At 41.1% G+C, this 17,494-nt stretch overlaps 1 protein-coding gene across 2 annotated transcripts in view; it reads left to right on the top strand.

Moving 5' to 3' along the window:
• LOC133557255 (ras and Rab interactor 2-like) overlaps positions 1 to 17,494 on the top strand; it is a 100,661-nt gene that overhangs the window by 2,583 nt on the left and 80,584 nt on the right. For both annotated transcript variants that reach the window (XM_061907602.1, XM_061907610.1), the window contains exon 2: positions 11,947 to 12,097. In XM_061907602.1, coding sequence (XP_061763586.1) covers positions 12,029 to 12,097 — 69 coding nt within the window. In that variant the 5' untranslated portion in view covers positions 11,947 to 12,028. The remainder of the gene's footprint in view (positions 1 to 11,946; positions 12,098 to 17,494) is intronic.

Below are 17,494 nucleotides of genomic sequence, written 5' to 3'. Positions count from 1 at the left end.
TGTAAACAGTCAATTTAGACCAGGGGTCACCAACCTTTTTTCCAAAGACATGCACCTGGGGATAGGTTGATTGGCAACACTAAATTGGCCCTAGTGTGTGAATGTGAGTGTGAATGTTGTCTGTCTATCTGTGTTGGCCCTGCGATGAGGTGGCGACTTGTCCAGGGTGTACCCTGCCTTCCGCCCGATTGTAGCTGAGATAGGCGCCAGCGCCCCCTGTGACCCCGAAAGGGAATAAGCGGTAGAAAATGGATGGATGGATGGATGGATGAGCTACTTCTTGGGTACTGATTAATGCAAAGGGCTACCAGTTTGATACACACTTAAATAAATTGCCAAAAATAGCCAATTTGCTCAATTTACCTTTAACTCTGTTATTATTAATAATCAATGATATTTTTCTATGTGGAAACACTGATCATCTTAATGATTTCTCACAATAAATATATATTTTCGATAACATGTTCTAAATCCAATCTGCACTTTGTTAGAATATATAACAAATTGGACCAAGCTATATTTCTAACAAAGACAAATCATTACTTCTTCTAGATTTTCCAGAGCAAAAACTTTAAAAGAAATTCAAAAGACTTTGAAATAAGATTTTAATTTGATTTTACAGATGTTCTAGATTTGCCAGAATAATTTTTTTGAATTTTAATCATAATAACTCTGAAGAAATATTTTACAAATATTCTTCGTCGAAAAAACAGAAGCTAAAATGAAGAATTAAATTAAAATGTATTTATTATTCTTTACAATAAAAAAATACATTTACTTGAACATTGATTTAAATTGTCAGGAAAGAAGAGGAAGGAACTTAAAAGGTAAAAAGGTATATATATGCTTAAAAATCCTGAAATCATTTTTAAGGTTGTATTTTTTCTCTAAAATTGTCTTTCTGAAAGTTATAAGAAGCAAAGTAAAAAAATAAATCAATTTATTCAAACAAGTGAAGACCAAGTCTTTAAAATATTTTTGGGGGATTTTCAAATTCTATTTGAGTTTTGGCTCTCTTAGAATTAAAAATGTTGAGCAAAGCGAGACCAGCTTGCTAGTAAATAAATAAAATTAAAGAAATAGAGGCTGCTCACTGGTAAGTGCTGCTATTTGAGCTATTTTTAGGACAGGCCAGCGGGCGACTTATCTGGTCCTCACGGGCGACCTGGTGCCCGCGGGCCCAGCGTTGGTGACCCCTGCTCTACACCAAAAAAAAAAACAATTCATAGAGATTTTAAAAGAGAACGCCGCAGGCATGTTGTGTTTTGTTGTTGTTGGAGGAAAAACAGCTGTCAAAAGAGTCAAATACCATTGAGTAAAAATGTCTAACCAAAACAAGATGAGTTTGTCAGTTCAGCTGAAAGTCAGAACCACTGACCCAGATTTTACTGTGCGGTCTACACTCACACAACGACGTGGTGCCGGAGCAGAAATAACTTTGCTATAAGTTCAGATGACAACATTGTTGTCCGGCATTAGAGAACTAAGAACTAACTTGAGTTTTTCCTTGCCCTGACGTGGCCTCTGGACCGAGGATGTCGTTGTGGCTTGTTCAGCCCCTTTGAGATAGATAGATAAGTCTTTATTCTCATTGCACAAGTACAACAAAACTTTGTTTTCAGCACAAACCCGTTCAAGATCAGACAAACAGTGTACAGGGTTACAGAACTGGAACGCTAATGGGTCGCCACAAGGCACCCCGTAAAAGATGGGGAAAAAGGTAAACGCTGGGTAAGGATGAATAAAAAAAAATACAATCTAGACTGGAGTTGGAAAAAAAAACATCCATAGCAAAGCACATATACATATTACAACGTACATCTCGAGATATCTCGCAACAGAGGGAAGGGAGTGCGGGGTCATGGTGGTAGGCCGCAGCTCTCAGGCGCTGAGCATCCTTTTATCACCCCTATGATATTTGCGTCGAGGACTTTGGGTTAGAGGGGTGGGGTGTGTATGTGTGGCGTATATTTTTTGGATGCATGTTTGTGTGTAAGCCTGCAGTGTGTCTCTGTTCCGTGGCCTTGAGCATGTGCAGTTGCCAGTCCAAAGTCAACAACAACACTTGTGATTTAAGACTACATAAATCAACATTGATTGATTGATTGAACCACAGAATAGGAAATATTGAAGTGAATTATATTTATATAGCGCTTTTCTCTAGTGACTCAAAGAGCTTTACATAGTGAAATATCTAGGTTGATTTAAACCAGTGGGGGTGGAACTGGGAGCAGGTGGGTAAAGTGTCTTGCCCAAGGACAAAACGGTAGTAACTAGGATGGCGGAAGCGGGGATCGAACCTGGAACCCTCAAGTTGCTGGCATGGCCGCTCTACCAATCGAGCTATACCGCCCAGTGTTGTACCGATACCAATATTTTGGTACCGGTACCAGTTCCAAAATTATTTCGATACTTTTCAGTACTTTTCGATACTTTTCTAAATAAAGGGGACCACAAATATGGCATTATTGGCTTTATTTTAACCAAATCTTAGGATACATTAAACATATGTTTATTATTGAAAGTTTGTCCTTAAATAAAATAGTGAACATACAAGACAACTTGTCTTTTAGTAGTAAATAAACAAACAAAGGTTCCTAATTTCAGTGTTTCCCCCAGAAAATGTGTTAGTTATGGTGGTGTCTCTCCAGGGGGTAGAGGGCACCGCCCGGGACAGGCGGGACGGACTGGGAAGGGGCTGGGTGGGTGTAAGGAACAGTGTAATTTGGCCTGTCGCCACCATCACGACTATCACCGCAGCCTGCGGGGGCAATAGACTACAGACTGTGGTGAACTTGGCCGGCTTCGTCGCGTGAAGAAGCCTACAACTTTTGGTTGTGTTTTCCGCTCCGTATGCTAAGTGGCAATACACGATGTATATCTCGATATTGTTTCCGTAAAATAAAAACAAAACAGTCCTAGTTACCTGAGATACTAAGTATGTCATTTTTTTTGACTTAGTAAATATTGACTTACTAAGACAAAATAATGACTAAGTCAATATAAAGACTTACTGTAAATAAGCGTTTGAAAACGATTTAAAAGTGGGGCCACATGCTGACATATGCTCAACTCATGCCTAATTTACAGGACAAAAAAAAAAATAAAAATAAATAAATGTTTTTTTGTTGTTGTTTTTTTAAGACTTTAGTTTAGGTGGTGGCTCTTTTTTGTTAAGGCGGCCACCTTGACAACAAAGCGCTGCAGGAAACCCTGTAATTTAGTCTCCTGACATATGCAGTAACATATTGTGTCATTTTCCATTCTGTTATTTTGTCGACATTATTAAGGAAAAGTGGTAGAAAATGAACTATTGATCTACTTGTTCGTTTACTGTTAATATCTGCTTACTTTCTCTTTTAACATGTTCTATCTACACTTCTGTTAAATGTAATAATCACTTATTGTTCTGTTGTTTGGACTTTTTACTTTAGTTTTGGATGATACCACACATTTGGGTATCAGTCCGATACCAAGTAGTTACAGGATCATATATTGGTCATTGTGGAAGTCTTGCTCCTCCGGGTTCTTCGGACCACCAAGGACGGACATGACAGCCTCGTTCATCTTTGAGAACAATGTTTTATTTTTCATTAAATGTTCTTTCGGTTGCTTTCCAGCCATCAGTGTCCTCTCTGTCTCTCTCTCTTTCTCTCCACCATCAACCTCCCCTCTCCTTCCCGACTGCTGCCTTTACCAGAGCGACAGGTGATCAGACAAACACTCACAGCTGTGTCATTTACCCACAGTCATATTCAAAGTCCTCATATGTCCAGGGACATATTTCCCGAGTTTATAAACTTAATATATTTGTACAAAAAATGATAGAAGATGTTGTGATTCCAAAAAATATCGACGTAATCATAGTAGTATCGACTAGATACACAACTGTAGTTGGTATCATTACAGTGGACGTCAGGTGTAGATCCACCAATGGCGTTTGTTTACATTTTGATACGGTGTGTAGTGGAAGCGTGTTTAGCTATTCTTCGTCCTGCAGGGACATACTTTATTTGTCGCCATGGAGATGAGGATTAGAGATTTAGAAGTAGCTAAAACACTGCGGATGGACGTTAGCCGCCAGCGAGCCATGTCTTAAAGCACCTCTTCCAGTGTTCTAACTCCACCTTTATCATTAGTTTTTAAGCCAAAATGCGTCCGTTCTCCCTTTTCTGTTTACACTGGAAGTGTCCAAACATTTTCCAGCGAGGGCCACATCAAGAAAAATTTAATGATGTGAGGGGCCAACATATGCGGTCCCCACCAAGGTTTCTCATAGTCATCATTGTCACTGACACGGACGTCCCATTGGGTGTGAGTTTTTCCTTGCCCTTATGTGGGCTCTGTACCGAGGATGTCGTTGTGGTTTGTGCAGCCCTTTGAGACACTTGTGATTTAGGGCTATATAAATAAACATTGATTGATTGATTGATTGATAATGCAAAAATGTGTAGAATAAATAGTAGATTTCAATATTTCTGTCAACGAAGATTTGCTCCAGCCTGCGACACATAGTCATTTTGATAGTAGGCTAAAATAGCTAATATAGACTTGTGATTATTTTAATAATTATTTTATTTGTATTTATGTTAACTGTGTTCGATTGTAAGCCTGTATTTGCTGATATTGCTATTATACCGTCAACTGAAAGACTTTTGAAGGCTTAAGTACACTCAATTATTTATTCAATTAAATTAAATTGTATTAAATTTATTAAGTTAAATTAAATTAAGTACACTCAGTCCTATTATATTCATGATAGGACGCACGGAAATCATCAAAGACCTCATATAGTAAGACGCTCAAGTCGTCTGCCATTTTTGGGGGATTTTATCTCGTTTAATTTTTCATTGTTTTTTTGTTCTGATTTGGGACCTGTTTAGTTTTCTCAAGAATGTGTCGCGGGCCAATAGAAATTGAGCTACGAGCCACAAATGGCCCCCACGCTGCGCTTTGGACACACCTGTTTGACACACATTGTCTGTTTGTAAGTACTCATTGTGCACGCGGTGCCGAACATGCTCGTCCGCTCGTAAACCAGCAAGCATGATTTTTTTTAACGGCTTTTTTCAACACCAAAAAAATCCCCCAAAAAACGAAACTCAGTTGACAGTAAAAAGTCGTCGTTGAAATTGTAGGGTATGACTTTAATAATAAAGCATGCATCAATATAGCTCTTGTCTCAAAGTAGGTGTACTGACACCACCTGTCACATCACGCCCTGACTTATTTGGAGTTTTTTGGTGTTTTCCTGTGTGTAGTGTTTTACTTCTTGTCTTGCGTATTTTCCTGTAGCAGTTTCATGTCTTTCTTTTGAGTGATATTTCTACTTTGTTTTAACAATCAAGAATATTTCAGTTGTTTTTACCCTTCTTTGCGGGGACATTGTTGATTGCCATGTCATGTTCGGATGTACATTATGGACGCCGTCTTTGCTCAGTAAGTCTTTGCTGTCGTCCAGCATTCTGTTTTTGTTTACTTTGCAGCCAGTTCAGTTTTAGTTTTGTTCTGCATAGCCTTCTCTAAGCTTCAATGCCTTTTCTTAGGGGCACTCGCCTTTTGTTTATTTTTGGTTTAAGCATCAGATACATTTTTACCTGAACCCTGCCTGCCGCTGTTTCCGACGTCTACTAAACAGTTAGCTACCGGCTGCCACCTACTGATATGGAAGAATATTACACGCTTACTCTGCCGAGCTCTAGACAGCACCGATACTCAACGACAACACATCATTTACAGTCTATAATTACTGGTTTGCAAAACATCTTTTTAACCCAAATAGGTGAAATTAGATGATCTCCCACGGCACACCAGACTGTACAAGTCCTCTAGTTCTCAGGCACTCCAAACCTCTGCCAATAATGAAAGTACCTATGTAATGATTTCAGCCTGGCTGGAAACAAAGAGATGGGGGAGTCAGAAAAGGGAGGAGAGCAAAACATCTAAAAGGTTAATCCAAACAAACTGTAACCTTTTTGGCGGATGGAATAAACACAGGAAGTGCACTGAGACAAATCTTGTGGTTCAACACGGTCCTGGTGACACACAGTCGTCCACACCAAACTTTTGACATGAACCTCTTAAGGCCCAAGCTGTTTGTTTACATCCTTTTTTTTATTCCCTTTGCTATTTGGGCTTATTGGACCCTAAATAGAATAAAAACTAATAATCATCTTTTAATATAATGTACTTAGTCCATAAGTACACACATTTGTACTTCATGTTTAGTGACATGCCAATTCTTATTTTTAATCTTTTTTTTTCAAATTCCATTGTATGTAATACTCTTCTGACACCACCAGATGGCAGTATGTGTCCACATAAGAGGCCATAAGACACCAATTCAGGAGTGTACACAATTTTGGAAATAAGAGATAAAAGGTGCTGCCCACGCATGTGGCCACTAAGCCTTTAGAGACTAAAGTAGGACTAAAATCAATCATCACTAGGTCTGACTCAAAAATTAAAGCTATGTAGACCACATGACCACTAAATTATTGTATATAACAGTTTGTTTAACATGATAATGATATAAATTAAAAATTAAGCTTAATTTCTTCTGCTGCATCGAGCAGTTCCATCCGACACATCATGCTACATGAATGGAAAAAAAATTTCAAAACTATTTTTGGATCTGGTGCTTGTGGAGCTCGCCCTCCAGTGGGTTTCTCGGACCACCAAACACTACCATGAGAGCCCGTATAAGGGTTACAACACTTTTATTTTTATAAATTAGTGCAGGAGTTATTGCTTTCCAGCAACTGCTTTTTTGTGGCCGTTTCTCGCTTGCTCTCACTCCAGCTCCAACAGCGTGTCTCATCCCGGCTGCTGCTAAATGAAGGCGACAGCTGATTAGATAACAAGGCCCACTTGGGCCATCCACTCACCTGTCGCTGTCTTCGAGGCCGGTCCTGGCACACCCCGTTACGCGACAGGCCCGCGGCCACGCCCCCGCTCTTTTACCTTTACCTTAACAAGAAGATTTTGTCGATTTCATTGAGAAGCCAGCCGATCAATTCCATTCTGTGGATTTTGGAGAGCAAAAGCGCCTCATTGGGGCGTTTTTTTGCGTATTTTGTTTTTACTGGACCCATTTTGTAATGTGGTTGGATGTATTGGAATGGCGTCATAATTCATCATACCGGCTTGATAATTATCTGTCCAGTATTTATCGTGAACCTCAAATGAATACGACTATATTATAATTAGGTTTGCAAAATTCTGGGAATATTCAAAGTTGGAAACTTTCCATGGGAATTAATGGGTGTTTAATGGGAATAAACATTGAATGCAACATGCTAGATCTTGCAGCATGATTATTAGCTAAAACAACATGATTAAATGCAAATTCGGTTGAATTTCAACCCTGCACGGTGCCTTCCTCCATCACATGTGTAATTGCTTGTTATTGTATGACCGTAGACGACTCCAGCAGACTTCCACTCAAGCTAGCTAGCTGTTCCTGTACTTGTTAAATGATTTTGGGGCCAATATCTCTCGATAGTTAGGTTTATGTACCGCCACAGTCTCATAATGAACCAAAAATATTTCTCAGTTAGCCGTGATGCTAATTTCCCAATGTTAAATCCCATTCATTTATGCTAACAACGTTAGCGATCGGAATTGACTTTTTTTGTGATCTGTAAAGTTCAACTAGCGAATACTAAATCTAAACGTGTTGTTTTGATTTAGTACTTAGTTTTTCAACTTCTTTAAAGGTCTCTGCCTTCTGTTCTGCTAGCCATTCTGTTCTCATACAAGAATGTAGGTTATACTTTGATTTAGCATACTGATTGAGTGTTCATTTATTCATCAAGCCTATTTCTATTAATTTGTTCATCAGTTAAATATTATTAAAGATTACTCCAATTGTTGAGCTGACTATTTGTACCTGTGTGTGTGTGGCATTGCATTCGTGTTTTACAAGCTTCTCATTTTATTCTGCAGAATAAGATGGACGGTGTCCAACTTTGAATAATCCACAAACTTCCCGAGCTTAACTCCCCGTGGTAAATTTCTGGACATCTTCCAAAAGTTTACCGGAAACTTTCCACCCCTTTGAAACCCTAATAATACAAACCCCGTTTCCATATGAGTTGGGAAATTGTGTTAGATGTAAATATAAATGGAATACAATGATTTGCAAATCCTTTTCAACCCATATTCAATTGAATGCGCTACAAAGACAAGATATGTTATGTTCAAACTCATAAACTTTATTTTTTTATTTTGCTAATAATAATTAACTTAGAATTTCATGGCTGCAACATGTGCCAAAGTAGTTGGGAAAGGGCATGTTCACCACTGTGTTACAACAACTTTTCTTTTAACAACACTCAATAAACGTTTGGGAACTGAGGAAACTATTTGTTGAAGCTTTGAAAGTGGAATTCTTTCCCATTCTTGTTTTATGTAGAGCTTCAGTCGTTTAACAGTCTGGGGTCTCCGCTGTCGTATTTTACGCTTCATAATGCGCCACACATTTTTTTTTTGTCCTGTCCAGCTTCTCAGGCAAATCATATAGTTGATGTAGATGCCCTAAAGAGAAGTGTAGGATACTTATCTTGTTCCCTTATTTGAATTTAACTATTAAATGTATTTATATTATCATTTGGTGCAGCTGGGCCAGAGCAGGAGGGGATAAAAGGAGGAAAAAAAGGAAGACAGAGGGGAAAATTGTGAGGATAAGAAGGGGATTAGACAGAGACACAAAAACAACAACAGCAAACACAACAATAACAACAACAACAACAATAGAACAACACCAGCACATACGATATGTACAAATATGATCGTAAAAGTGATAGCAAAGAAGCAGTTAGTGAAATAAATAATAATATAGAAATGACAATGAGCATTTTTACACTACAACTAGAGCAATACAAATACCGATATAAAAAGCCCTATTGATCATGAACAATACCAATTCCTTCACACGGATCAGTCGTCCTGTCCGCTTAGCAGAAAAACAGCCCCAAAGCATGATGTTTCCACCCCCATGCTTCACAGTTGGTATGGTGTTCTTGGGATACAACTCAGTATTCTTCTTCCTCCAAACACGACGAGTTGAGTTTATACCAAAAAGTTCTATTTTGGTTTCATCTGACCACATGACATACTCCCAATCCTCTGCTGTATCATCCATTTGCTCTCTGGCACTTCAGACGGGCCTGGACATGCACTGGCTTAAGCTGGGGGACACGTCTGGCACTGCAGGATTTGATTCCCTGTTGGCGTAGTGTGTTACTGATGGTAACCTTTGTTACTTTGGTCCTAGATCTCTGCACGTCATTCTCCAGGTCCCCCTGTGTGGTTCTGGGATTTTTGCTCACCGTTCTCATGATCATTTTGACCCCACGGGATGAGATTTTGCGTGGAGCCCCAGATCGAGGGACATTATCAGTGGTCTTTTATGTCTTCCATTGTCTGATAATTGCTCCCACAGTTGATTTTTTCACACCAAGCTGCTTGCCTATTGTAGATTCAGTCTTCCCAGTCTGGTGCAGGTCTACAATTCTTTTCCTGGTGTCCATTGACAGCTCTTTGGTCTTGGCCATAGTGGAATTTGGAGTCTGCCTGTTTGAGGCTGTGGACAGGTTTCTTTTATACAGATAACAAGTTCAAACAAGTGCCATTAATACAGGTAACGAGTGGAGGACAGAAGAGCTTCTTAAAGAAAAAGTTACAGGTCTGCGAGAGCCACAGATCTTCCTTGTTTGAAGTGACCAAATATTTATTTTCCACCATAATTTACAAATAAATTCTTTAAAATTCCTACAATGTGAATTCCTGGATTTTTTTTTCACATTCTGTCTCTAACAGTTGAAGTGTACCTATGATGAAAATTAGAGACCTCTGTCATCATTTTAAGTGAGAGAACATGCACAATCGGTGGCTGGCAAAATACTTTTTTGCCCCATTGTACATACCTACATAAAAACATATACATACATACATATATATGCATATATACATACATATACATATATACATACATATACACACATACCTATAGAAGTACAACCCATTTACCATTTACCTCCGTGTACATATATACAAAAAAAAAAAGATTTAAAATAAGATCCCAGGCATGCTGACACACAACATCACTACCCCAGCAGCTGGCCGTCTCGCAGCAACTCGGAATACCCTGCCGCACCAAGCTACCACAATGGATGAGGGGACTAGACCCAGCCGGCCCCAACCAAGACGGGCACCCGGAAGGGATGGACGGTGGGACCCAGGAGCTCCAGACATGCAGCCCGGATGCAATAGCCTGAGGCGCCAACCCCAATTGACCAGCAGGCCCAGAGCGTATTCCCAGAAATATACAACATTTTCGATGGGAGACAGGTCTGGACTGCAGGCGGGCCAGAAAAGTACCCGCACTCTTTTTTTACGAAGCCACGCTGTTGTAACGTGCTGAATGTGGCTTGGAATTGTTTTGCTGAAATAAGCAGGGGCGTCCATGAAAAAGACGGCACTTAAATGGCAGCATATGTTGTTCCAAAACCTGTATGTACCTTTCAGCATTAATGCTGCCTTCACAGATGTGTAAGTCACCTATGCCTTGGGCACTAATGCACCCCCATACCATCACAGATGCTGGCTTTTGAACTTTGCGTCGATAACAGTCTGGATGGTTCGCTTCCCCTTTGGTCCGGATGACACAATGTTGAATATTTCCAAAAACAATTTGAAATGTGGACTCGTCAGACCACAGAACACTTTTCCCCTTTAGATCAGTCCATCTTAGATGAGGTCGGGCCCAGATGAAGCGACGAACTGTATTTAGCGACAGTGGTTTTCTGAAGTGTTCCTGAGCCCATGTTGTGATATCCTTTAGAGATTGATATCGGTTTTCGATACAGTGCCGTCTGAGGGATTGAAGGTCACAGTCATTCAATGTTGGTTTCCAGCCATGCTGCTTATGTGGAGTGATTTCTCCAGATTCTCTGAACCTTTTGATGATATGGACCGTAGATGTTGAAATCCCTAAATTTCTTGCAATTGCACTTTGAGAAACGTTGTTCTTAAACTGTTTGACTATTTGCTCACGCAGTTGTGGACAAAGGGGTGTACCTCGCCCCATCCTTTCTTGTGAAAGACTGAGCATTTTTTGGGAAGCTGTTTTTATACCCAATCATGGCAACCACCTGTTCCCAATTAGCCTGCACACCTGTGGGATGTTCCAAATAAGTGTTTGATGAGCATTGCTCAACTTTATCATTATTGCCACCTTATACAAATTCTTTGGAACGTGTTGGTGGCATCACATTCTAAAGTTAATGTTTATTTGCAAAAAAAACATGTTTATCAGTTTGAACATCAAATATGGTGTCTTTGTAGCATATTCAACTGAATATGAGTCGAAAATGATTTGTAAATCATTGTATCCCATTTATATTCACATCTAACACAAATTCCCAACTCATATGGAAACAGGGTTTGTAATACCTGTTTGCTTTTGTATTTGGCAGAAGTATAGTATATTCTCAAATGTCAATTTGGTCTATTTGAGGAATATGTTTATATTTTTTAAGTCTGGTAGTTTATTGAAAGTGTTAGTTAGGCCAAATGGATCTTGCCAAAGTCTAGAGGCCTTACACACTCTGGTATGAAGATTGGGAAAGAAAGGCAGCTGTGCAGTAAGTGATGCTTAGCAGAGTAGAAAAACAAAAATTATAAATGAGGTCATGAAAACAGAATGAAAAATGTAAGAGTATGTAGGTATGAGACTGACCCAGAAGGAAAATGAGAGTGTTAAGAAGGCACAAAAAAGAATGGAGGCTGCAAAGTGAAAATAGAAAGAGGGGAATAATTAGAGGGTCTTGTGGGAAAACAAAACATTCAGGCAGAGACTGTAAAAACTGGCAAAAGCGGAAATGTCGTCCCTGTGGATCACGGCTCAAGTTTGTGCACTGATTTGTGTGTTTTCACCCACAGAGCTCTGGCCAGGCCACTCTCGCTTTGATGGCATTACACAAGCAGCCTTAACAGACTCAGTTCACATCCAAAACAAGACACTATGGCATACAGTGGGCCCAGCATGAATCCTCAAAGTGGTCTGATGAACAGGAGTGGCAGCTTCTTCAAGGTAAGGACAAAGAAACATAATCTTATTCATTAAAACGCTAGGGGTGTAACGGTACGTGTATTTGTATTGAACCGTTTCGGTACGGGGGTTCCGGTTTGGTTTGGAGGTGTACCGAACGAGTTTCCACACGGACATATTAGGTAGCGCACCGCAGGTTGTGTAAACAATGCAGAGCGAGGCACAACACGCGGCAGGTTAGCAGCGACCGGGCTGGGACAACACACAAAAGCTAGAGCTGGAAGACCCTCCTGCCTCGTTAACATCTCCCCTTTGGGAACACTTAGGCTACGCGGTGCGATACAACAATGGAGGACGGAGGTTTGCCGACATTGTTCAGCAGCAGTAGGGTACGCTTCTGCCAACACGTCAAACATGCTAACCCCTTTGAAGCGTCACCACCCCACCAAGCAGCCTCTCCTCGGCGAGCCAGGCAGGGCTGAAGCAATAACAAATGTTTTTATAGCAGCAGATTTAAGACCATCCATCCATTTTTACCGCTTGTCCCGTTCGGGGTCGAAAGGGTGTTGCTGTATTGCATTAAAAACTAGATTTTGAGCCACTTCTATGGTGGAAGAACAATAAGCCCATATATCCTCTTACTGCCAAGTTAGCCAGGCTGAAGGTGGGGGGGGACCGTGACGTGGACCCCGACTTAAACAAGTTGAAAAACCTATTGGGGTGTTACCATTTAGTGGTCAATTGTACGCAATATGTACTGTACTGTGCAATCTACTAATACAAGTCTCAATGAATCAATCAAAAAAGTACTTTATATGTAGACAGGTTTTGTTAAGAAACCATTCTGAGCCTTATCTTATTTAGTTTTTATTTTATTTATGTCGACCACATAAACCCTGGCAATGGACCCTGTGTGTTTATGTATGCTATGCCATTGTTTACATATTTGGTAAATAAATAACCCAAAAAATGTATATTTTGTTGTTTTCTTTCTGTACCGAAAATGAACCGAACCGTGACCTCTAAATCGAGGTATGTACCGAACCGAAATTGTTGTGTGCCGTTACACCCCTATTTAACGCTGTAAAAACTAACTATAAACAAGCCAGCAACATTAGTTCTAACTTTTGATTGATCATTCTCTCTTTTACAAGTTCATTATTGAGGGTTTAAACTCAACAAATGTGGGTTACACCCAACAAAAACACTGGCTCACCGAAGAACGTGGTCATCAGAATTTCCATTTGTAAGTCAGCAAATAAGTCATTTTAACTTAATAATCATGAATAGGTAAATAAACATCAAAACAAAATGGACTCATTTGTTAGCAAAAATTGCACTTCAATAATTTTTAACATCTTGAAGTGCAGTTTTACCCTCAATTGGAAAAACTGGGTCAGGTGTTTTTTGTTCAGGACAAATGGGGGAGGGGGGGGGCAATAGTGGCTGTGCCAGCAACCTGAGGGTTCCTGGTTCAATCCCCACCTTATACCATCCTCGTCACGTCCGTTGTGTCCTTGAGCAAGACACTTCTTCACCCTTGCTCCTTTTGGGTCCTGGTTAGCGCCTTGCTAAAATCAGGTGATTGCTATAGGCAAGGTATATAAATATTACTTTCCTCTCAAGGGGAAATGTTTGTGGCTGCTATGGATAGGTGGCCGATAACGCAGGTTTGACTCTATCAAAGACCCTTCCACACCATCTGTGTTTACATTCCCCCGAGGGCAGATGCTGCCAATGCATGTGAGATGATCCACACCATCACATCAAGGCTACAGACAAAACATCCTGAGGCTTTTTTCATCATTTCTGGGGACTTCAATCATGCTACTTTGGACTCAACGTTAGCTACTTTTTACCAGGCTGTTGATTGTCCCACGAGAAACAACAGGACAATTGACCTACTGTATTCTAATGTCAGGGATGCATACAAGGTCACACCCCTCCCCCCACTAGGGAAGTCTGACCACAATCTTGTTCATTTGCGGCCAAAATACACCCCCATGGTCCAAAGACAGCCTGTTAACACTTGCTATGTGAGGAAGTGGTCCCCTGAATTGGAAGATGCCCTCAGAGACTGCTACGACACCACAGACTGGGACATGCTGCTTCCACAGGGTGAGGACGTTGATAGGCTGACTCACTGTCTCACACATTACCTCAACTTCTGCGTGGACGTGATCTGCCCTGCTAAGACTGTTCGGTGCTACCCTAATAACAAACCCTGGGTAACACAAGAAGTTAAAGCTGTCCTCAACAAAAAGAAAGCTGCCTTCAAGAGTGGAGACAGGGAGGCAATGAGAGCAGCACAGCGGGAGGTGAAACGACGCGTGAGGGAGGCTAAGGACAGCTACAGGAAGAAGCTGGAGCAGAAGCTGCAGCAGAACAACATGAGGGAGGTCAAGGAAGGTGTGAAAACCATCACAGGCCACAAGACAAAGACCAGATCTGTTGTGGGGACAATAGAGAGGGCCAATGAGATGAATAACTTCTTCAACCGGTTTAACCAGCCCGTGTCCTCTCCGTCCCCCACTCCCCATCACAGCCACCCCCTCTTCTGCTCCCCTCAACGAACCTCCCCCCCAGCCATGGCAGCACCCCCCTCCACCACCTCTACGCAGACATTAGTCATCTCTGCGGACCAGGTCAGAGGTCAACTGAGGAAGCTACAGCCAAGGAAAGCAGCAGGCCCAGACAAGCTGTGCCCCCGACTCCTGAAGACCTGTGCTGCAGAACTGGGTGAACCACTTCAAAGGATCTTCAACCTCAGCCTGCAGCTGGGAAGAGTGCCCACCCTCTGGAAGACGTCATGCATCGTTCCAGTTCCCAAAAAGAACTGCCCCAGTGAGCTGAACGACTACAGACCAGTGGCGCTCATCTCTCATCTAATGAAGACATTGGAGCGGCTCTTTCTCAGCCTCCTCAGACCACAGGTGCAACATGCCCAGGACAGCCTGCAGTTTGCGTACCAGGCAGGCGTTGCTGTGGAGGATGCTATCCTTTACCTGCTGCATCGAGCCCACTCACACCTGGATAGGGGAAATGGCACTGTGAGGATCCTGTTCCTGGACTTCTCGAGTGCCTTTAATACCATCCAGCCCCGCCTCCTTCAGGACAAGCTCTACAAAATGCGAGTGGACCCCTGCCTGGTTGCCTGGATTTCGAACTACCTCACCGACAGGCCACAGTACGTCAGACTGACGGACATCACGTCTGACACTGTGATTAGGAGCACCGCAGGGAATGGTGCTGGCCCCTCTTCTCTTCACCCTGTACACCGCTGACTTCTGCTACAACTCAGAGCTGTGTCACATCCAGAAGTACGCGGATGACACAGCCATCATCGGGTGCATCAGGGACGGCAGAGAGGAGGAGTTTCGGAATCTGGTGAGGGACTTTGTTGGACTTGAGAAACTGATCAGGCGGGCCGGTTCTACAATCGGAATTAAACTGGACACACTGGTGACGGTGGCAGAGAAGAGGACTGTTGACAAACTAGTGAGCATCCTGGATGATGCCAGTCACCCTCTGCATAGTGTTATCAGTAGCCAGAGGAGCCTGTTCAGTGCTAGACTGCTTCATCCCAAGTGCAGGACTAATAGACTCAAAAACTATTTTGTCCCACACACCATTAGACTGTACAACTCCCCTCTGGGGCGGGGGGTGGGGGCTACTAGGATGACAGGGGATGCAAAACAATAACAGTGCAATACGTTTTCATAACATGGTCACTACTGCCTACTTTGTCTTGTTATATTCTTTTTTTACTGTTATATTTTTATTCCCACTGTTGCTTTTTAGTTTTTATTCTTATTGTAAAATTTCTCTATTTTGTTTCCATTTAAACCCCCATTATTTACGTTTTACTTTTATTTAAATTGATCTCAACTCTGTACACTGCTGCTGGAATTTTAATTTTCCTGAAGGAACTCTCGTGAAGGAATCAATAAAGTACTATCTATCTATCTATCTATCTATCTATCTATCTATTTTAGACAGATCTAATAGGTTTGTGTCATCTTAGGCGTTTTTTCAAAAAATAACATTGATTGATGCTGTAAATGCACAGTGAAAGAGTATTGATTGATTGATTGATTGATTGATTGAGGCTTTTATTAAGAGATTGCACAGTACAGGACATATTCTGTACAATTGATCAATAAATGGTAACACCCAAATAAGTTTTTCAACTTGTTTAAGTCGGGGTGGAGGGGGTTAGGATTGGTTGATATCAGCACGTCAGTCATCAACAATAATATCCTCTGAGAAATGGACAATGAAACAGTGTAGGTCTGACTTGGTAGGATATGTACAGTGAATATAATGAGCTCAGAAAGCATAATAACAAGTACCGTATTTTTCGAACTATAAGTCACAGTTTGTTTCATAGTTTGGCCGACATATACTCCGGAGCGACTTATGTGTGAAATTATTAACATATTACCGTAAAATATCAAATAAAATTACTTATCTCATTTGCGGAACAGACGAAGAAAATGTCAGCAATCGTCACACACACGTCAACCAATAAGAATTCGGCGGGGGAAGGTCATGGCAGAAGTGCATTGTAGGTCATGGAATGCTAACTGCTATATGCTACTGCCGTTGCTATTAAAATGGATCATTTCAACGTTGGCGGTAACTTATAAAAACTGAGAAGGGCTGAACAAAAATGGCACCGAAAAGGATCTCATAAACTGTAGATTACAAACTGGACGTAGTGAAATATGCAGCAGAAAACGACAAACGGAAGGGGCACATACCTTTGGAGTTGGCAGAGTTGTTTGAAGCGACATCGAGGAAGAAGATTTCAAGGGATTTATCGATTAGGAGTGACAGATTGTTTGGTAAACGTATAGCATGTTCTATATGTTATAGTTATTTGAATGACTCTTACCATAATATGTAACGTTAACATACCAGGCACTTTCTCAGTTGGTTATTTGCACGTCATATAATGTACACTTATTCAGCCTGTTGTTCACTATTCTTTATTTATTTTAAATTGCCTTTCAAATGTCTATTCTTGGTGATGGATTTTCTGAAATAAATTTCCACCAAAAGTGCGACCTATACTCCAGTGCGTCATATATGTTTTTTTCCTTCTTTATTATGCATTTTCGGCCGGTGCGACGTATACTCCGGAGCGAGTTATAATTGGAAACATACGGTATATACATTTGATTATTTACATTTGACTATTTACAATCCGTGGAGGTGGGATGTGGGGACGGTGCTAGTCTACGGTTGTAGTTGCCTGGAGGTGGTCTGTTAGTGCGGTTTTTGAAGGAGGGTAGAGATTCAGTCTCTTTTACACCTGTTGGGAGTGCATTCCATATTGATGTGGCATAGATGGAGAATGAGTTAAGACCTTTGTTGAATCGGAATCTGGGTTCAACGTGGTTTGTGGAGCTCCTCCTGGAGTTGTGGTTATGGCGG

The sequence above is a fragment of the Nerophis ophidion genome, linkage group LG01, assembly GCF_033978795.1.
Source record: "Nerophis ophidion isolate RoL-2023_Sa linkage group LG01, RoL_Noph_v1.0, whole genome shotgun sequence".
In the NCBI taxonomy this organism is placed as follows: domain Eukaryota; kingdom Metazoa; phylum Chordata; class Actinopteri; order Syngnathiformes; family Syngnathidae; genus Nerophis; species Nerophis ophidion.
Note: the sequence above shows the minus strand (reverse complement) of the source record. Positions and strands in the feature narration are given on the sequence as shown.